The sequence below is a fragment of the Oncorhynchus keta genome, chromosome 37 (assembly GCF_023373465.1).
Source record: "Oncorhynchus keta strain PuntledgeMale-10-30-2019 chromosome 37, Oket_V2, whole genome shotgun sequence".
Classification (NCBI taxonomy): domain Eukaryota; kingdom Metazoa; phylum Chordata; class Actinopteri; order Salmoniformes; family Salmonidae; genus Oncorhynchus; species Oncorhynchus keta.
The window spans coordinates 23,594,648-23,610,016 of record NC_068457.1 but is presented as its reverse complement, the minus strand read 5'-3'; the positions used below and the strand labels follow the sequence as shown (position 1 = coordinate 23,610,016).

General features: G+C 41.5%; 1 protein-coding gene across 13 annotated transcripts in view; it reads right to left on the bottom strand.

Annotated features, from left to right (window-relative positions):
* Positions 1-2,589: 2,589 nt before the first annotated feature.
* The window catches only part of adgrg7.1 (adhesion G protein-coupled receptor G7, tandem duplicate 1), a 130,757-nt gene continuing 117,977 nt past the window's right edge, over positions 2,590-15,369 (bottom strand). For 2 of the 13 annotated variants that reach the window (XM_052499781.1, XM_052499780.1), the window contains exons 2-16: positions 13,066-13,299; positions 11,866-11,970; positions 11,641-11,750; positions 11,039-11,182; positions 10,826-10,911; positions 10,412-10,545; positions 9,895-10,008; positions 9,411-9,580; positions 7,443-7,595; positions 5,744-5,856; positions 4,911-5,242; positions 4,588-4,669; positions 3,951-4,109; positions 3,493-3,652; positions 2,590-3,252 (exon numbers count right to left, since the gene is read on the bottom strand). In XM_052499781.1, the coding sequence (XP_052355741.1) occupies positions 3,046-3,252; positions 3,493-3,652; positions 3,951-4,109; positions 4,588-4,669; positions 4,911-5,242; positions 5,744-5,856; positions 7,443-7,595; positions 9,411-9,580; positions 9,895-10,008; positions 10,412-10,545; positions 10,826-10,911; positions 11,039-11,182; positions 11,641-11,750; positions 11,866-11,970; positions 13,066-13,299 (2,303 nt within the window). In that variant the 3' untranslated portion in view covers positions 2,590-3,045. Of the gene's footprint in view, positions 3,253-3,492; positions 3,653-3,950; positions 4,110-4,587; positions 4,670-4,910; positions 5,243-5,743; positions 5,857-7,442; positions 7,596-9,410; positions 9,581-9,894; positions 10,009-10,411; positions 10,546-10,825; positions 10,912-11,038; positions 11,183-11,640; positions 11,751-11,865; positions 11,971-13,065; positions 13,300-14,573; positions 14,753-15,369 lie in introns of those variants that run through there. The other 11 variants (XM_052499772.1, XM_052499773.1, XM_052499778.1 and 8 more) reach the window with 10 other exon arrangements.

The following is a 15,369-nucleotide window of genomic DNA, read 5'->3' as shown; positions in this document are numbered from 1 at the left end:
TATTATTATCTTAAACGACATTGAAATGACTCAAACCAAATCTAAACTGTGTTGAAATTATAATGGACCTACAATCAGTCTCTTCACTCTGTCCAGCTTGATACAAGTTTAACAAAACCTAGGCAGTCAGGGAGCATGGACAATTCTAAAAGCACTGGACAGAGGACTATTTCCAGCAAATGTTGACTGCAAGGAAGTATAATATCTAAAATACAATGTGTGTCATCGCTGTTGGCTCACCTGACAGGTACTCTCCACTCTGTGCCTTCTGTGAGCCGGATGGCACTGCAATCGCTACTCCTTCCTCCTTCAAGGAATCACCTTTATTCACCAAATACATTTGCATGTACAGGAATTTGACTCTGTGAATTGGTGCTGCCACAGTAAACAGAATATACAGTAAACAAACATAAAATAAGCACTATATATATACAGAGCATTCGAAAAGTATTCAGACCCCTTGACTTTTTCCACATTTTGTTATGTTACAGCCTGTTTCTAAAATTGATTAAATAGTTTCCCCCCTTATCAATCTACACACAATAACCCATAATGACAAAGCAAGAACAGGTTTTTTAGAATTTTTTGTAAATGTATTAAAAATAAAAAACTGAAATATGTAAATGTGATAGGTATTCAGACCCTTTACTCAGTACTTTGTTGAAGCATCTTTGGCAGCGATTACAGCCTCGAGTCTTTATTGGGTATGATGCTACAAGCCTGTATTTGGGGAGCTTCTCCCATTCTTCTCTGCAGATACTCTTAAGCTCTGTCAGGTTGGATGGGGAGCGTTGCTGCACAGCTATTTTCAGGTCTCTCCAGAGATGTTTGATCGGGTTCAAGTCCGGGCTCTGTCTGGGCCACTCAAGGACATTCAGAAACTTGTCCCGAAGCCACTCCTGCATTGTCTAGGATGTGTGCTTAGGGTCATTGTCCTATTGGAAGGTGAACCGTTGCCCCAGTCTGAGGTCCTGAGTGATCCGGAGCAGGTTTTCGTCAAGAATCTCTCTGTACTTTGCTCCATTCATTTTTCCCTCAACCCTCACTAGTCTCCCAGTCCCTGCCACTGAAAAATATCCTCACAGCATGATGCTGCCACCACCATGCTTCACTGTAGGCATGGTGCCAGTTTTCCTCCGGACTTGACGCTTGGCATCAGGCCAAAGAGTTCAATTCTCATTTCATCAGACCAGAGAATCTAGTTTCTCATGGTCCGAGTCCTTTAGGTGCCTTTTGTCAAACTCCAAGTGGGCTGTCATGTGCCTTTTACTGAGGTGTGGCTTCCGTCTGGCCACTCTACCATAAAAGCCTGATTGGTGGAGTGCTGCCAGAGATGGTTGTCCTTCTGGAAGGTTTTCCATCTCCACAGAGGAACTCTAGAGCTCTGTCAGAGTGACCATCAGGTTCTTGGTCACCTCCCTGACCAAGGCCCTTCTCCCCCGATTGCTCAGTTTTGCCGGGCGGCCAGCTCTAGGAAGAGTCTTGATGGTTCCCAACTTCTTCCATTTAAGAATGATGGAAGCACTGTGTTCATGGGGACCGTCAATGCTGCAGAATGTTTTGTTTAGTTCGTTCTCCTTTCAGACCCCCTCTGACATGCATGCTTTCTTCCTCAGCCTTTCATACCTCCTCGATCTCTTCCTGGCGAACCCTCTCATCCTTGCTGTCCCGTAGCATCCTAGTCTGACGTTCTTTTGTTGCCTTGTACTACCACATATGTAATTGGCAGCTGCAGATTTCAGCTTGTGCTGTACAGGCCCTTTCCCGCAGTCAATGACCAAAAGTGCCCTCTTTGGCCTCATGGGTGTTTTGTTTTTTTGTTTTGTTTAAGGATGAAAAATCAGGTGTTTCTATGTCAAACAGTTTTGTTATATTTCAGGCTTCTGTGAAGTATATAAAGTCTAAAATTAGGATGCAAACTCAAAATGGAATACATTTAAATTCTTTATCTGGTATTGTACAGGTGTCTTAAAAAAAAATACATGACCATGTGTGTGTGGTGTATACTTTTGTTTCAAAGTAGATTGTTACCAAGAATCCCTCTATGTGACCCTGATTTTTCACACTGCAGTAAAATGTTAATACATTTTAAGTGCGGTAAAGACCGAACTTGGCCCACAGGGGAAATTATGTAATTTAACACGCCTAATGTCACGACTTCCACCGAAGGTGGCTACTCTTCCTGTTCAGGCGGCGCTCGGCAGTCGTAGTCACCGGTCTACTAGCTGCCACCGATTCCCTTTCTGTTCTGTTGGTTATGTCTGTATTGGTTTCACCTGTTTCTCGTTTGGGGTTTGGTTCAGGGCTATTTAAGCCTTCTATGCCCGCCTGCTTTTGTGTGGGCTTATTCTCGGTTCTGTTTGTGGATGGTTGTGTTTGGTTATTGTTTGGACTGTTTAGTGTCCTGTTTTGGGTCGGTCTTTATTTTTTGGCTGTTGTTTTGGCGTGACCTTTCCTTACTGGAATAAATACGGATTTCCCTGAACCTCTGCTCTCTGCGCCTGACTTCGCACCCACCACTCCTTGCTACGTGACACCTAAGCTGCACTGTTTAAAGCTATTTTTTTCTAACAAAAAAATACTGAACAGTTTCAAAGATAATAATCAGTTTTATTCAAAACAGTTACATTTAAAAAATATATATATAACATAACATACATTAACAAAAATGTGCATAGCCAAAAAAATCCTTGGACAACAACTTCTGAGGGAATTCACAGTAACAATACATTGATAGAAAATGGTGTGTATTATACTGTATATTATATGACAATAGTGTGGTACATAAAACATTTTACAACAGGTTGAAGGGAGGCACAGTGATGCCGAAACGTTGGTAAATACCCATTAAATTGTTGGGAGATTATGCATGCAGTGTGCGACTTCCTTTATTTTGATAGTTCATTGGACAACACAACTTCTAAGGGAATTCACCGTGAATATACGTCGATACAAAATGTTGTGTGTATTATACTGTATATTATAGGACAATAGTGGAGGTATATGAGATATTTTACAACAGAGGTTGAACTTGCAGCCCATCAGTTAGATGTCTGTGGAACAAGGTGAAAATGACAGATCAGTGTCCTGTTGTGTGTATGATTCTACGTTATCACTGTGCTCGCCTCGCCATAGACTGTACTTCCGAGTGTGAAGAGGGATCCCAAAACTAGAGATAGATTTCAAAGTACTTGACATCTTTTTCTTGACAATTGCTGTTCTTGCTGTGAACAGAATGAAAATCTGCAATCCCTGTGGAGTGAAAACACAAAGACGTTATCAAGTATTTTCAGGAACACACAAGGACAAACAAAAGGTAGCATTTCCATAAAGAGCAGCTCAATTTATTTATGTTTACTAGGTGTCTAATTTTCAATCATGTCTGGATTCTGTGGTACAATAGTAAACTAGTATTTATAGATTCCATTTGATTCACTCAGCAGACGCTCTTATCCAGAGTGACTTACAGTAGTGAGTGCATACATTTACTACCTGAGTGGTGGTGAGAACACAGAAGGAGATGTTGAGTATGGTGTACATGGTCTGGTTCTGTGGAATGAGCAACAGATAGCCCAGGATCCAGGAGAGACCGAGCACCACAGCCAGAGAGAAGCTACTGAGGAACTTCTTCTTCATCGATGTGTGTCTTGTACTGGGAAACATAACCAACATACTTAGATTGCTGTAATAGACTGCTGTAATGCTGTGGTATAAGAACAGTATGCTACCATTGACTGAGTGGGTTAGTGCACGGTGCTCATTAAATTGTATGATTTGATTACTAATGACTGAATTAATAATGACAAAATAATAATACATTTGATTTATAACAGCTTTTCATTGAAATACAATAAAAAATAAACACGCGTGTTAGTAGGCATTTAAATCAAGACATCTTAATGACTACAAGTTTGTACTTTGTGCCTCCAAAATGCCCCAATTAATGTTACCTGGTTAAATGTGGGTTGGTCTTGGTTGTTGTAACTGTAAAACATACCAACACCACTGTGTTGAAGATAAGCATGAATGCCACAGGGACCAGGAACCCCCAAAACATTGGCAGCTTGAAGTCAAAGTTCCCCTTTGGATCGAGGGCAGCAAGCCAGCAACTGACAGGTCAAATGAATGAGTTAGAGAGTGGGACAATGTGACAGACAAAACAGGATGCCAGCGATTTGAATAATGTGGTATAAAGTAAACATGGTGGGTGGCATAAGTAAACAAGAAACCTTTCCAACACAATGGATCGTTCTTCTTGTTTTTTACAACTTTTGTAATTGTTCTTAACCATCTTTAAAAGCATGCAATACAAACATTGATAGGGAAAAGCTTTTACAGTATTAGTTATAACATTTTATACAGAAATTGCCCCACATTGATATTGGTAGTACAGTACAATTTGAGAGATATTCATCACCTCTAGCTCGTGGCTTCAGCCAATCAGACTGTCCCCATGTACCCCACACACTGCCCATGCAGTGGTTTACAAACCAATAAATACGTTGAGCCGGGTCGCTCTCTTTCAAGTACAGTATAGTACAGTACAATACAGTACAGAGTAGTAGTACAGTAGTAGTATTGACTCACAATTCCTCCTGCCTGTATCCCAGTGGATCATCCACTCTGTAACTAATTCCTAAGGTGAGAGACACCACAACTGCAGGCAGTCCTAAAGGAGAGAATGATGTTGTTATTTCCTGGTAGATTTACATGCAGCCATATACATAGTATATATATACCACACATACATCCTCTAAAGACATTACATCACTATACAAGTAGCTTTTAAATTCTATTTCAGGCTTATTAGAGCCAGAAAATATCACCTAGCATTAGTTTTAGTTCAAGGAGCCCAGGTCTAATGTCAGCCGAAACTACTAAATACTTGATGTTTCTCCATGCTGTCCTACCCCATCCGATGGCCACGGTATAGGCTGTGAAGTGTGATGGGCTGGTGGCCAGGCTGTTTCTGATCATTAGGAAGACATGTGTGGCGTACAGCGTGTTCCAGGTGAACGTCCCCAACAGGAAGTACTGCAGCAGGACTGCCACTGCAGTACAGGACCCTCTGTCCTGCTCTGTGTGTGTGTCGGACGGGGGGAGAATGTTGTCCTCCTGTATTTTAGGTTTGCCCAGCTGTTTATGAGGGTTGTCCACTCCCAACATGAAGAGGAGGGTGAAGATCAGGAGACACATGCAGACGCTCACTAAGAGGACCGTTGGGTTGGTTTTGCGTGATTTCCTGGGGACAGGTGATAGACAACACTATGTTAGGGAAGTTAGATGTGTAGCTATGGATGTGTTGGTTCAATAATAGTGAGTTTTATAATGGTTTCACCTATCAAGTCCTGTTGGATCAGACAAAGGGCTTCTTTACACTATTGATCATTCTGAATTGGTTCTGGAACCCTGTAGGATCTTACCTGGTCTCCATCTGGAATGTTATTGTATATTTTTAATTGGTTCTGGAACCCTGTAGGATCTTACCTGGTCACCATCTGGAATGTTACTGTATATTTTTAATTGGTTCTGGAACCCTGTAGGATCTTACCTGGTCTCCATCTGGAATGTTATTGTATATTTTTAATTGGTTCTGGAACCCTGTAGGATCTTACCTGGTCTCCATCTGGAATGTTATTGTATATTTTTAATTGGTTCTGGATCCCTGTAGGATCTTACCTGGTCACCATCTGGAATGTTATTGTATATTTTGAATTGGTTCTGGAAGCCTGTAGGATCTTACCTGGTTGCGATCTGGAATGTTATTGTTAAACTCAACCCAATGATGGATATGGAGCATCCCAATATGGTGATCGAGTGTAGCTCATCAGCGTATTTAAAGTCCCTCCTGACCGACTGCAGAAAGAAAATAAAAAAATATATTTCAACACTAAGTTTGTCACAGTCAGAAATATTTGTTGAGGATAGGCCAATGTCTCATCCTGCGCTCTGCAGAATATCAGATCTCATCAATGAATGGAGAAGGGATTAACATCCCCATGGCTTAGGCTACCACATCCTTATGATTTGCAAGTCTATTTTTTCGTAAGCTCAACGTGACTGCAAGAGACAGGTTGGAATGTCTGACTGAAATACTGGACAAATAAAAAAACATCTAAATTGGTGGTGGTGTTTGAATGTGTTGATAAAATGTGGGACGTGATTGTTTGGTTGCGGGACAAAGGTCCAAAATGGAGGACTGTCCCTCACAATCCGGGACATGTGGTCACTCTATTCCCATGGTGAATGGCTAGGCCCACTACGATATGAAACCACACACTATTTCAGGTATATTACCGCAACAATCGATATGGTGAAAACAAGGTGTGGGGAGGCACAGAAACTCACATCAATACCTTTCTCTGATAACACTGTAAATCTAAGAATTGATGCTATAGCTCACAATCAATAGGAAACTGACTGAACCACTAAAAAACTCCCCAGCTTTCCAAATGGATGTGAGTTGTGAGGGCCGAGATGCCCGTTCATTTACTTTTGTTAGCTACATGTCGGGGATGCTATTCACAAGGATATATTGTTCTGTCTCACGATTCAAGCATGAAACTGCACAGAGGATCGGCTGCATGGCTATATTGACGAAAAACAGATTCCATGAGATCGAACGGTGGACAAACAAAACAGACTTTGCTGACTTTCTGTGTAATGAAAATAAAATGTGTCTCCTTGCCTATGCAAATTACATATTTGGGAAACTGAACACAAGAATGCAGGTAAAATACAAAAACATTCTACAGTCAAGTGACCGAATCAGTGCATTCAGAAAAAAAAATATCTTATTGGAGAGAAATCTGTTTGACTGTGATCCTGCCTCAGTTGACATGCCGGTAAGTGAAATCGAACACAGATTGTGCTGTCATATGACCGAATGCTGCAGACAAAGCATTTTGGTTCCTGACTCAAAGGGATTAAATATCCTGCCGTCTCGCTCTGAGTATTGAAACTCATGATACCCCTTTGACAGCTCATATTTGTGTGAGGCTGGAAATAGTGTTCTAGTTTGCATTAAAACCAAATATCGATCCAGGTTAGAGGTGACAGCAGAGATGAGGTGAACACTGGCAACCACACCACCTGATTTTGAGAACATCCGACACGACATGCATCATGTCTCTTATCTCACCATCTCATTAGTGATGGTGAGATAAGAGACTTTATGTCAGACCAATTTACATTGACTGTCATAGCCTCACATTAAATGTATGTGATGGTGAGTTGGGAAAACAATCAGAAATACTGTTAGAATGTTTTGCAATTGACTGCCATAGCACCATAGACCCAACTAAAAAAAAGTAAAAATTGCTCTTAATTACAAAAAGAAATTCACATGGTTGGGGTCACAAGAACTTTCAGATATCAAAATGGGGTCATGTTTCAAAAAGGTTTGTGAACCCCTCCATAGGTCAGCGCAGCTAGCTACTCACCATCAGCACAGCGAAGTTAGTGGTGTGATTACAGAAACATCGCAGGTCGTCTGCTGAGTGGTTGACTTTGGAGCAGCCAAAGGTGCTCCAGTCTTTCAACGTGTAGTTCCATGACACGCAGGCAAAGTCATGGAGGGAGGCGTTGGAAACAGCCTGAGAAGAGAGAACAGACACAAACTCACTGTAAATCCTTCAGCAAAAGACATGCACTGATAGTATTCCTCATTCAAAAAAATGTATAAAGTCAATTGTGAAGTATGAAAGGTCATCACGCAAATGTGGAAAGAAGTTTTAATTATGATATATCATATTATATACAATGCAATATTTGCTTCCTTGTTCTTAATGGCGGATAAGCCATTAGTCATCTTAATTATCAATCAAGTACAAGGGAGGAACAAAAATCCACAGCCACTAACCTAGTCTTAGTCTAAAATTGACTTTAAAAAAAATCCTCAGCAATCTACACAAAATACCCCCTAATGACAAAGCAAAAACAGGTTTTAAGAAATGTTTGTAAATGTGTAAAAATTTAACGCTGAAACACCTTATTTACATAACTATTCAGACCCTTTGCTATGAGACTCGAAAGTGATCTCAGGTGCATCCTGTTTCCATTGATAATCCTTGAGATGTTTCTACAACTTGATTTACCATGTGTGGTAAATTCAATTGATTGAACATGATTTGTAAAGGCACACCTGTCTATACGCGGTCTCACAGTTGACAGTGCATGTCAGATCAAAAACCAAGCCATGAGGTGGAAGGAATTGTCCGTAGAGCTCCGAGACAAGATTGTGTTGAGGCACAGATCTGGGGAAGGGTACCAAAAAAGTTCTGCAGCGTTGAAGGTCCCCAGGAACACTTCCATTCTTCAATGGAAGACGTTCGGAACCACCAAGAATCTTCCTAGAGTTGGCCGCCCAGCCAAACTGAGCAATCGGGGGAGAAGGGCCTTCGTCAGGGAGGTGACCAAGTACCAGATGGTCACTCTGACAGAGCGCCAGAGTTCATCTGTGAAGATGAGAGAACCTTCCAGAAGGACAACCATCTCTGCAGCACTCCATTAATCAGGCATTTATGGTAGAGTGGCCAGACAGAAGCCACACCTCAGTAAAAGGCACATGACAGCCCGCTTGGAGTTTGACAAAAGGCACCTAAAGGACTCGGACCATGAGAAACAAGATTCTCAGGTCTGATGAAACCAAGATTGAACTCTTTGGCCTGAATGCCAAGCGTTACGTCTGAAGGAAACCTGGCACCATCCCTATGGTGAGGCATAGTGGTGGCAGCATCATGCTATGGGGATGTTTTTCAGTGGTAGGGGCTGGGAGACTAGTCCGGATCGAGGGAAAGTTGAACGGAGCAAAGTACAAAGATAGCCTTGATGAAAACCTGCTCCAGAGCACTCAGGCCCTCAGACTGGGACAAAGTTTCAAATTCCAGCAGGACAATGACCCTAAGCACCCAGCCAAGACAATGCAGGAGTATTTGAATGTCCTTGAGTGGCCCAGCCAGAGCCCGGACTTGAACCCGATCTAACATCTTTGGAGAGAACTGAAAATAGCTGTGCAGCGATGCTACCCATTAAACCTGGCAGAGCTTGAGAGGATTTGCAGAGAAGAACGGCTGTAATCGCTGCCAAAGTTGCTTCAACAAAGTACTGAGAAAAGGGTCTGAATACTTATGTAAATGTAATATACGTTTTTTTATTTTTAATACATTTACAAACATTTCTAAGAACCTGTTTTTGCTTTGTCATTATGGGGTATTGTGTGTACGTAGATTGATGAGGTAAAATAGCAATTGAATACATTTTTTAATAAGGGTGTAACGTAACAAAATGTGGGAAAAGTGAAAGGGTCTGAATACTTTCCAAATGCACTGAAGATAATGGACAACTTCCCATTATATTTCGCAGATAGATTTGGACCACGATGTGTTTACTTATTCCAAGAGAAATCTTACTGTGGGCTTGAAGAGCATCTCAACATGTAACCCAGACACTTCTCCCAGGTTAGCAGAGATGACCCTTCTGCTGGTTCCTGAAGAAGCTCTGAAAGCCCTGGACCTGAAGAACCGGTCGTTTTGGTAGAGCACAAAACCAATGGAGTGGTTTGTGGTTTTACTATGCAAAACTGAGTGGAGTGAAATTGAATGAGAGAGGGGAGAGGGAGAGAGAGAGTGGGGAGAGAGAGATTGCTGTTCATTACAGAACATATACATGAGTAGCTTGACCTTGCCTTGTAGAACTATCAGGGAAGCCTAATTATTTCTCAATAGTTTACCTATCCATGTGTCATATGACTCATATTTATTGGACAATCTAAATATTTGGCATTGCTGACCTGATTTTGGCCACCACAAAGAGCAGTTAAGCGCTCTCGGTGAAAGCATATAAGGAAATTAAATATTGAGGATCTACACTGTTAGCATACCAGCATTGACTCACCTGGTGGGAATTTGATAACAATCTGGACATCGGTAGAACGTCCTTTGTCAGCTATCAGTTTAGAGGTATTGGTGTTGAGATGAATTCTGTTGGCCACAAAATTACCAGATCTTCCTGGAGAAGGAGACTTATATGATTTAACAATTTAAAGCAGAACAATATAGTGTTACTTCTGTACCACAGGAGGCTGGTGGAACCTTAATTGGGGAGAATGGGCTCATGGTAACGGCTGGAGTGGAATCAGCGGAATGGTATCAAATACATCAAACACGCGGTTTCCATGTGTTTTATGCCATTCCATTCACTCTGTTCCAACCATTATTATGAGTCGTCCTCCCCTCAGCAGCCTCCACTGTATCTGTTCTTGTCAGTAGTACACCAAATCAAATCCATTCCAAACCTTATTGACAGCAGAGGAGAAGCATTTTAAAATGAGGAGATAGAACTAGACTGTCAACACAGATATAAACTTTCACTTTAAATGCCAGTATGTAGGTTCACTAGCAGTCCCACCCACCAGTCAGAGCAGTAAACTGGATCCCTACTGAGTCACTTGGTACTTGGACAGACTGGACTACCAGGTTGGGCTGAACCACCAATGACACATTATTGTGCTGGTCCAGGGAAAACATCTCCAGGGTCTCTGTGAGGCTGGGAGAGAAACACAGAAAAACATTAGTTTGCATGCACCATGCAGAGGCACACGTACACACATAAACACTAACATATACAGAAACGCACACCACCACAAATGCACGCTCACACACACACACACACACACACACACACACACACACACACACACACACACACACACACACACACACACACACACACACACACACACACACACACACACACACACACACACACACACACACACACACACACACACACACACACACACACACAGACAAACACACTCCTGTACTTTTGGACAGCGTCTCTCTCCTGTGTACTCTCCTCACTGGCATTCAGCAGCTGACTGATGGTGGTTACAGCTGCCACTGCGATGTCCTGCAACATGATCAAAACCAGGGGATGAACCTCAGGTGTTCAAATCAAATTTCAACTTCAGTAACAACCTCACGTTTCTCTCCAGAACATGTCATGGTTCACGACTTGATTTCAAAACATGTTATACCTCTGTGATATTTGCAGACTGAAGCAGTGTGTTAGCTATCTGAGCTGCTGTGGTGATGTTGTCAGCTGACAGCCGCTCTGGTTGGGAGGTCAGGATCTGAGTACTGAAGGCCAACTGTAATAAATCACCTGAATTGCTGGAGATCTGAACAGGGAGAGACAAGGATTTTTATTTTAGTATTGTTTGTCAACAGAACATTGTATAAGTGACAGCAACATGCTGAACTGTTAGTACATTTGGATATTACAATTGCCAGTACTAACTATGTGGCTCAGTTGGTAAAGCATGGTCCTTGAAATACCAGTGTAGTGGGTTCAATGCCCACAGGGGACCAGTATGAAAATGTATGCACTCATTACTATACGTCAGTCTGGATGAGAACATCTACTAAATGCAATGTGAAACACAAGAAAGAAAATTTCCTAAAACTGTTAAGCAGAATAAAGGAACAGAATACATGATCTAAAGGTAAAAGCCAGTTGTTTACTGATCTTCAAACTGTAAGATCCAGTCCTCATAATGATGACTGTAACTGACCTGAAGAAAGAAGAATGCTAAATCAAGACTGGTCATAAATCAGGATAATAAAAAATATACCTTACATTTCCTAGAATGTCACCGAGGGTTAATTCACACTGCAGTTCATGAGGAGGACCAAACATCGGAGATCCAGTGTCATATGAACATTCTGCTAAGGCTTTTGGTAAACCAGCTGGAGGAACCAAGATAGTAAAGATTTTGTGTTACCTAATACAACATTAATTAGGACTGTAACAGACAAATACATTTTTGTCATTTCAGGTGAATAAAAGTGGTGAATAACATACCACTGGTTGTCTTCTCATCACACAACTCTTCTGAATAAGCAGACCAGCCAACCGTTGTTCTTGGGAAGGAAAAATCACCAATGATGGTGGAATTGCAGAAATACCCTATAGAAGTAAAATACATTTCAACATGGAGCAAATGTATGACTGAACATGAAATATATATTCTGAATGTGAGATCCAAGGAAAAGTGTTGTGGACTGTGAATGTGAAATCCAGGGTTAGGTATTGTAGCGGAGTGGTGTGTACTGTGAATGTGAGATCCAGGGTTAGGTATAGCAGTGTAGTGGTGTGTACTGTGAATGTGAGATCCAGGGTTAGGTATAGCAGTGTAGTGGTGTGTACTGTGAATGTGAGATCCAGGGTTAGGTATAGCAGTGTAGTGGTGTGTACTGTGAATGTGAGATCCAGGGTTAGGTATAAAAGTGTAGTGGTGTGTACTGTGAATGTGAGATCCAGGGTTAGGTATAGTAGTGTGGTATTGTGGAGTGGAGTCTGAATGGTAGATCCAGGGTTAGGTATAATAGTGTAGTATTGTGGAGGAGTCTGAATGGTAGATCCAGGGTTAGGTATAGTAGTGTAGTATTGTGGAGGAGTCTGAATGGTAGATCCAGGGTTAGGTATAGTAGTGTAGTATTGTGGAGTCTGAATGGTAGATCCAGGGTTAGGTATAGTAGTGTAGTATTGTGGAGGAGTCTGAATGGTAGAGCCAGGGTTAGGTATAGTAGTGTAGTATTGTGGAGGAGTCTGAATGGTAGATCCAGGGTTAGGTATAGTAGTGTAGTATTGTGGAGTCTGAATGGTAGATCCAGGGTTAGGTATAGTAGTGTAGTATTGTGGAGGAGTCTGAATGGTAGACCCAGGGTTAGGTATAGTAGTGTAGTATTGTGGAGGAGTCTGAATGGTAGATCCAGGGTTAGGTATAGTAGTGTAGTATTGTGGAGGAGTCTGAATGGTAGAGCCAGGGTTAGGTATAGTAGTGTAGTATTGTGGAGGAGTCTGAATGGTAGAGCCAGGGTTAGGTATAGTAGTGTAGTATTGTGGAGGAGTCTGAATTGTAGAGCCAGGGTTAGGTATAGTAGTGTAGTATTGTGGAGGAGTCTGAATGGTAGAGCCAGGGTTAGGTATAGTAGTGTAGTATTGTGGAGGAGTCTGAATGGTAGATCCAGGGTTAGTTATAGTGTAAGTGTGTGGATGTACCCTTTGAACAGGTCTCTCCGGTCCACTCATCAGGACAGATACAGTCTCCACTCAGCAGCTCACCACCATTTATACAGACCAGAGGAGGGGTTGTGGTGTTGGAGGTGGTGGGGAGACTGGTAGTTGGAAGACCAGTAGTATTTAGGGTTATAGGGTCACCAGTTGTTGCGTTTTTTATGTCAATGGTGGTTGGAATGGCAGAGGATATGATGAGATCCTCCTGTGGAAAAGAGACTTTACAAAAGATAATTAACTCAGTAAACCACATAAACAAGGACACATAGTGTCAGTTGCTATAATCATGCTATAAAGATGATCCATGCTGTTCCAGTTTCATTGTGTCTGCATCCGTGTAGAAATGTTTTCTACTGTAATTTATGAGAGAAAGAAGTCATTATCACTGCCTATAAACAGCTGATAGCAAAGGCTACTCTGTTATCAACTGTATCTGAGACCTGACAGTAGTCTATTCACAGTCTGTAAACAACAACTTAACAATACATCTAAATAGTGTTTGTATAAAAATAAAGTCTGAAACAATGTCTTCATTGATGCTATTGTATCCCTTGCAGCAAACAGACAAAATATCAATCAATCATTGACTATAAATCAAACTTCAAAATTCATAAACCAAACTGTAAAAACTGTTAGGTCATATATTGGCAATAATCATTTGTTAAGTTAAATGTTTCATACATTTTTGCACATCTGAATTGAAAGCAATTTTCCAACATAATTCTCAATCACAGAAGACTCTTAACAACAACATCATAAGAGATGACATGGAAAGGGATGCTGGCCCATGTTGACTCCAATGCTTCCCATAGCTATGTCAAGTTGACTGGATGAGTTCCTCTGTGGAGATGGGAGAACCTTCCAGGAGGACAGCCATCTCTGTAGCACTCAGGCCTTTATGGTAGAGTGGCCTTGATGAAAACATGATCCAGAGCACTCAGGACCTCAGATTGGGGTGAAGGTTCACCTTCCAATAGGACAATGACCCTAAGCACACAGCCAGGACAATGCAAGAGTGGCTTCAGGACAAGTCTCTGATTGTCCTTGAGTGGCCCAGGCAGAGCCCGGACTTGAACCCGATCGAACATCTCTGGAGAGACCTGACAATAGCTGTGAAGCAAGGTTCCTCATCCAAACTGAATGCGAGAAACTTCCCAAATACAGGTGTACCACACTCATATCCAAGAAGACTCGATGCTGTAATCGCTGATGCTTTAATTAACAAAGTACTGAGTAAAGGGTCTGAACACTTATGTAAATGTAATATTTAATTTAGACATTTTTCATAAATTAGCAAAAATGTTTTTGCTTTGTCATTATGGGGTATTGTGTGGAGATTTAATCAATTGAACATTTTTTTAGAATAAGGCTGTAACGTAACAAAATGTGGAAAAAGTAAGGGGTCTGAATCTTTTCTGAAAGCACTGTATGTCATGGAAAGTGCATGTGTTCTTAAACCACCCTGAATGAATCAAATATATAGCAAGTCTTACCTGTAGCAAAGACAACCATAATCCATAGCTTCTTCATCTCTGCTGTTTCCAGTCATCCAGTGTCAGCAGACTGCACATTATTAGACCGTCTGTGGGTCTTATGCTGCTCTCCTCCTGTCACAGAGACTGCAGTGACGTGCAGATACCAGTTAATTATTTACTATTGAAATGAAGGGGGAAGTACTGTACATTGGTTCCAACACAACTCACATTGCTACATGACTGGATGAATAAAATGGATACACATAGATGGATACTGTGAGGACCAGTTCACCAATAGCATTACCCTTCTCTATGCAAAACATTCTTGGTTGCACCTGGGAAGGTACAGTACATGTTTTGGTAAACAGAAACGTTTTTCCACTACCGCATGTGTAATTCGATCTCCTGATTAGAGGGGAATAGTTTTAAACAATGGAACTGGGTTGGAGTGTTGGAGGTCTGGATTAGAATGTGAGGACACTTGAGGGTAGACTTCTCTAGAACATGGTTTCCGAAACTATCATTTGGAAACAAATTAATTGTTGAGTGCTGTCACAGCCAGAAGAGGATTGGCCACCTCTCATGGCCTGGTCCCTCTGTAGGTTTCTTCCTAGGTTCTGGACTTTTTAGGGAGTTTTTCCTAGGTGCCGTGCTTCTACACCTGCATCGCTTGCTGTTTGGGGTTTTAGGCTGCGTTTCTGTACAGCACTTTGAGATATCAGCTGATGTAAGAAGGTCTTTATAAATACATTTGATTTGATTTTATTTGATTAAAATGTGCATTGACACCAGCACACAACCATATGGACTCAAT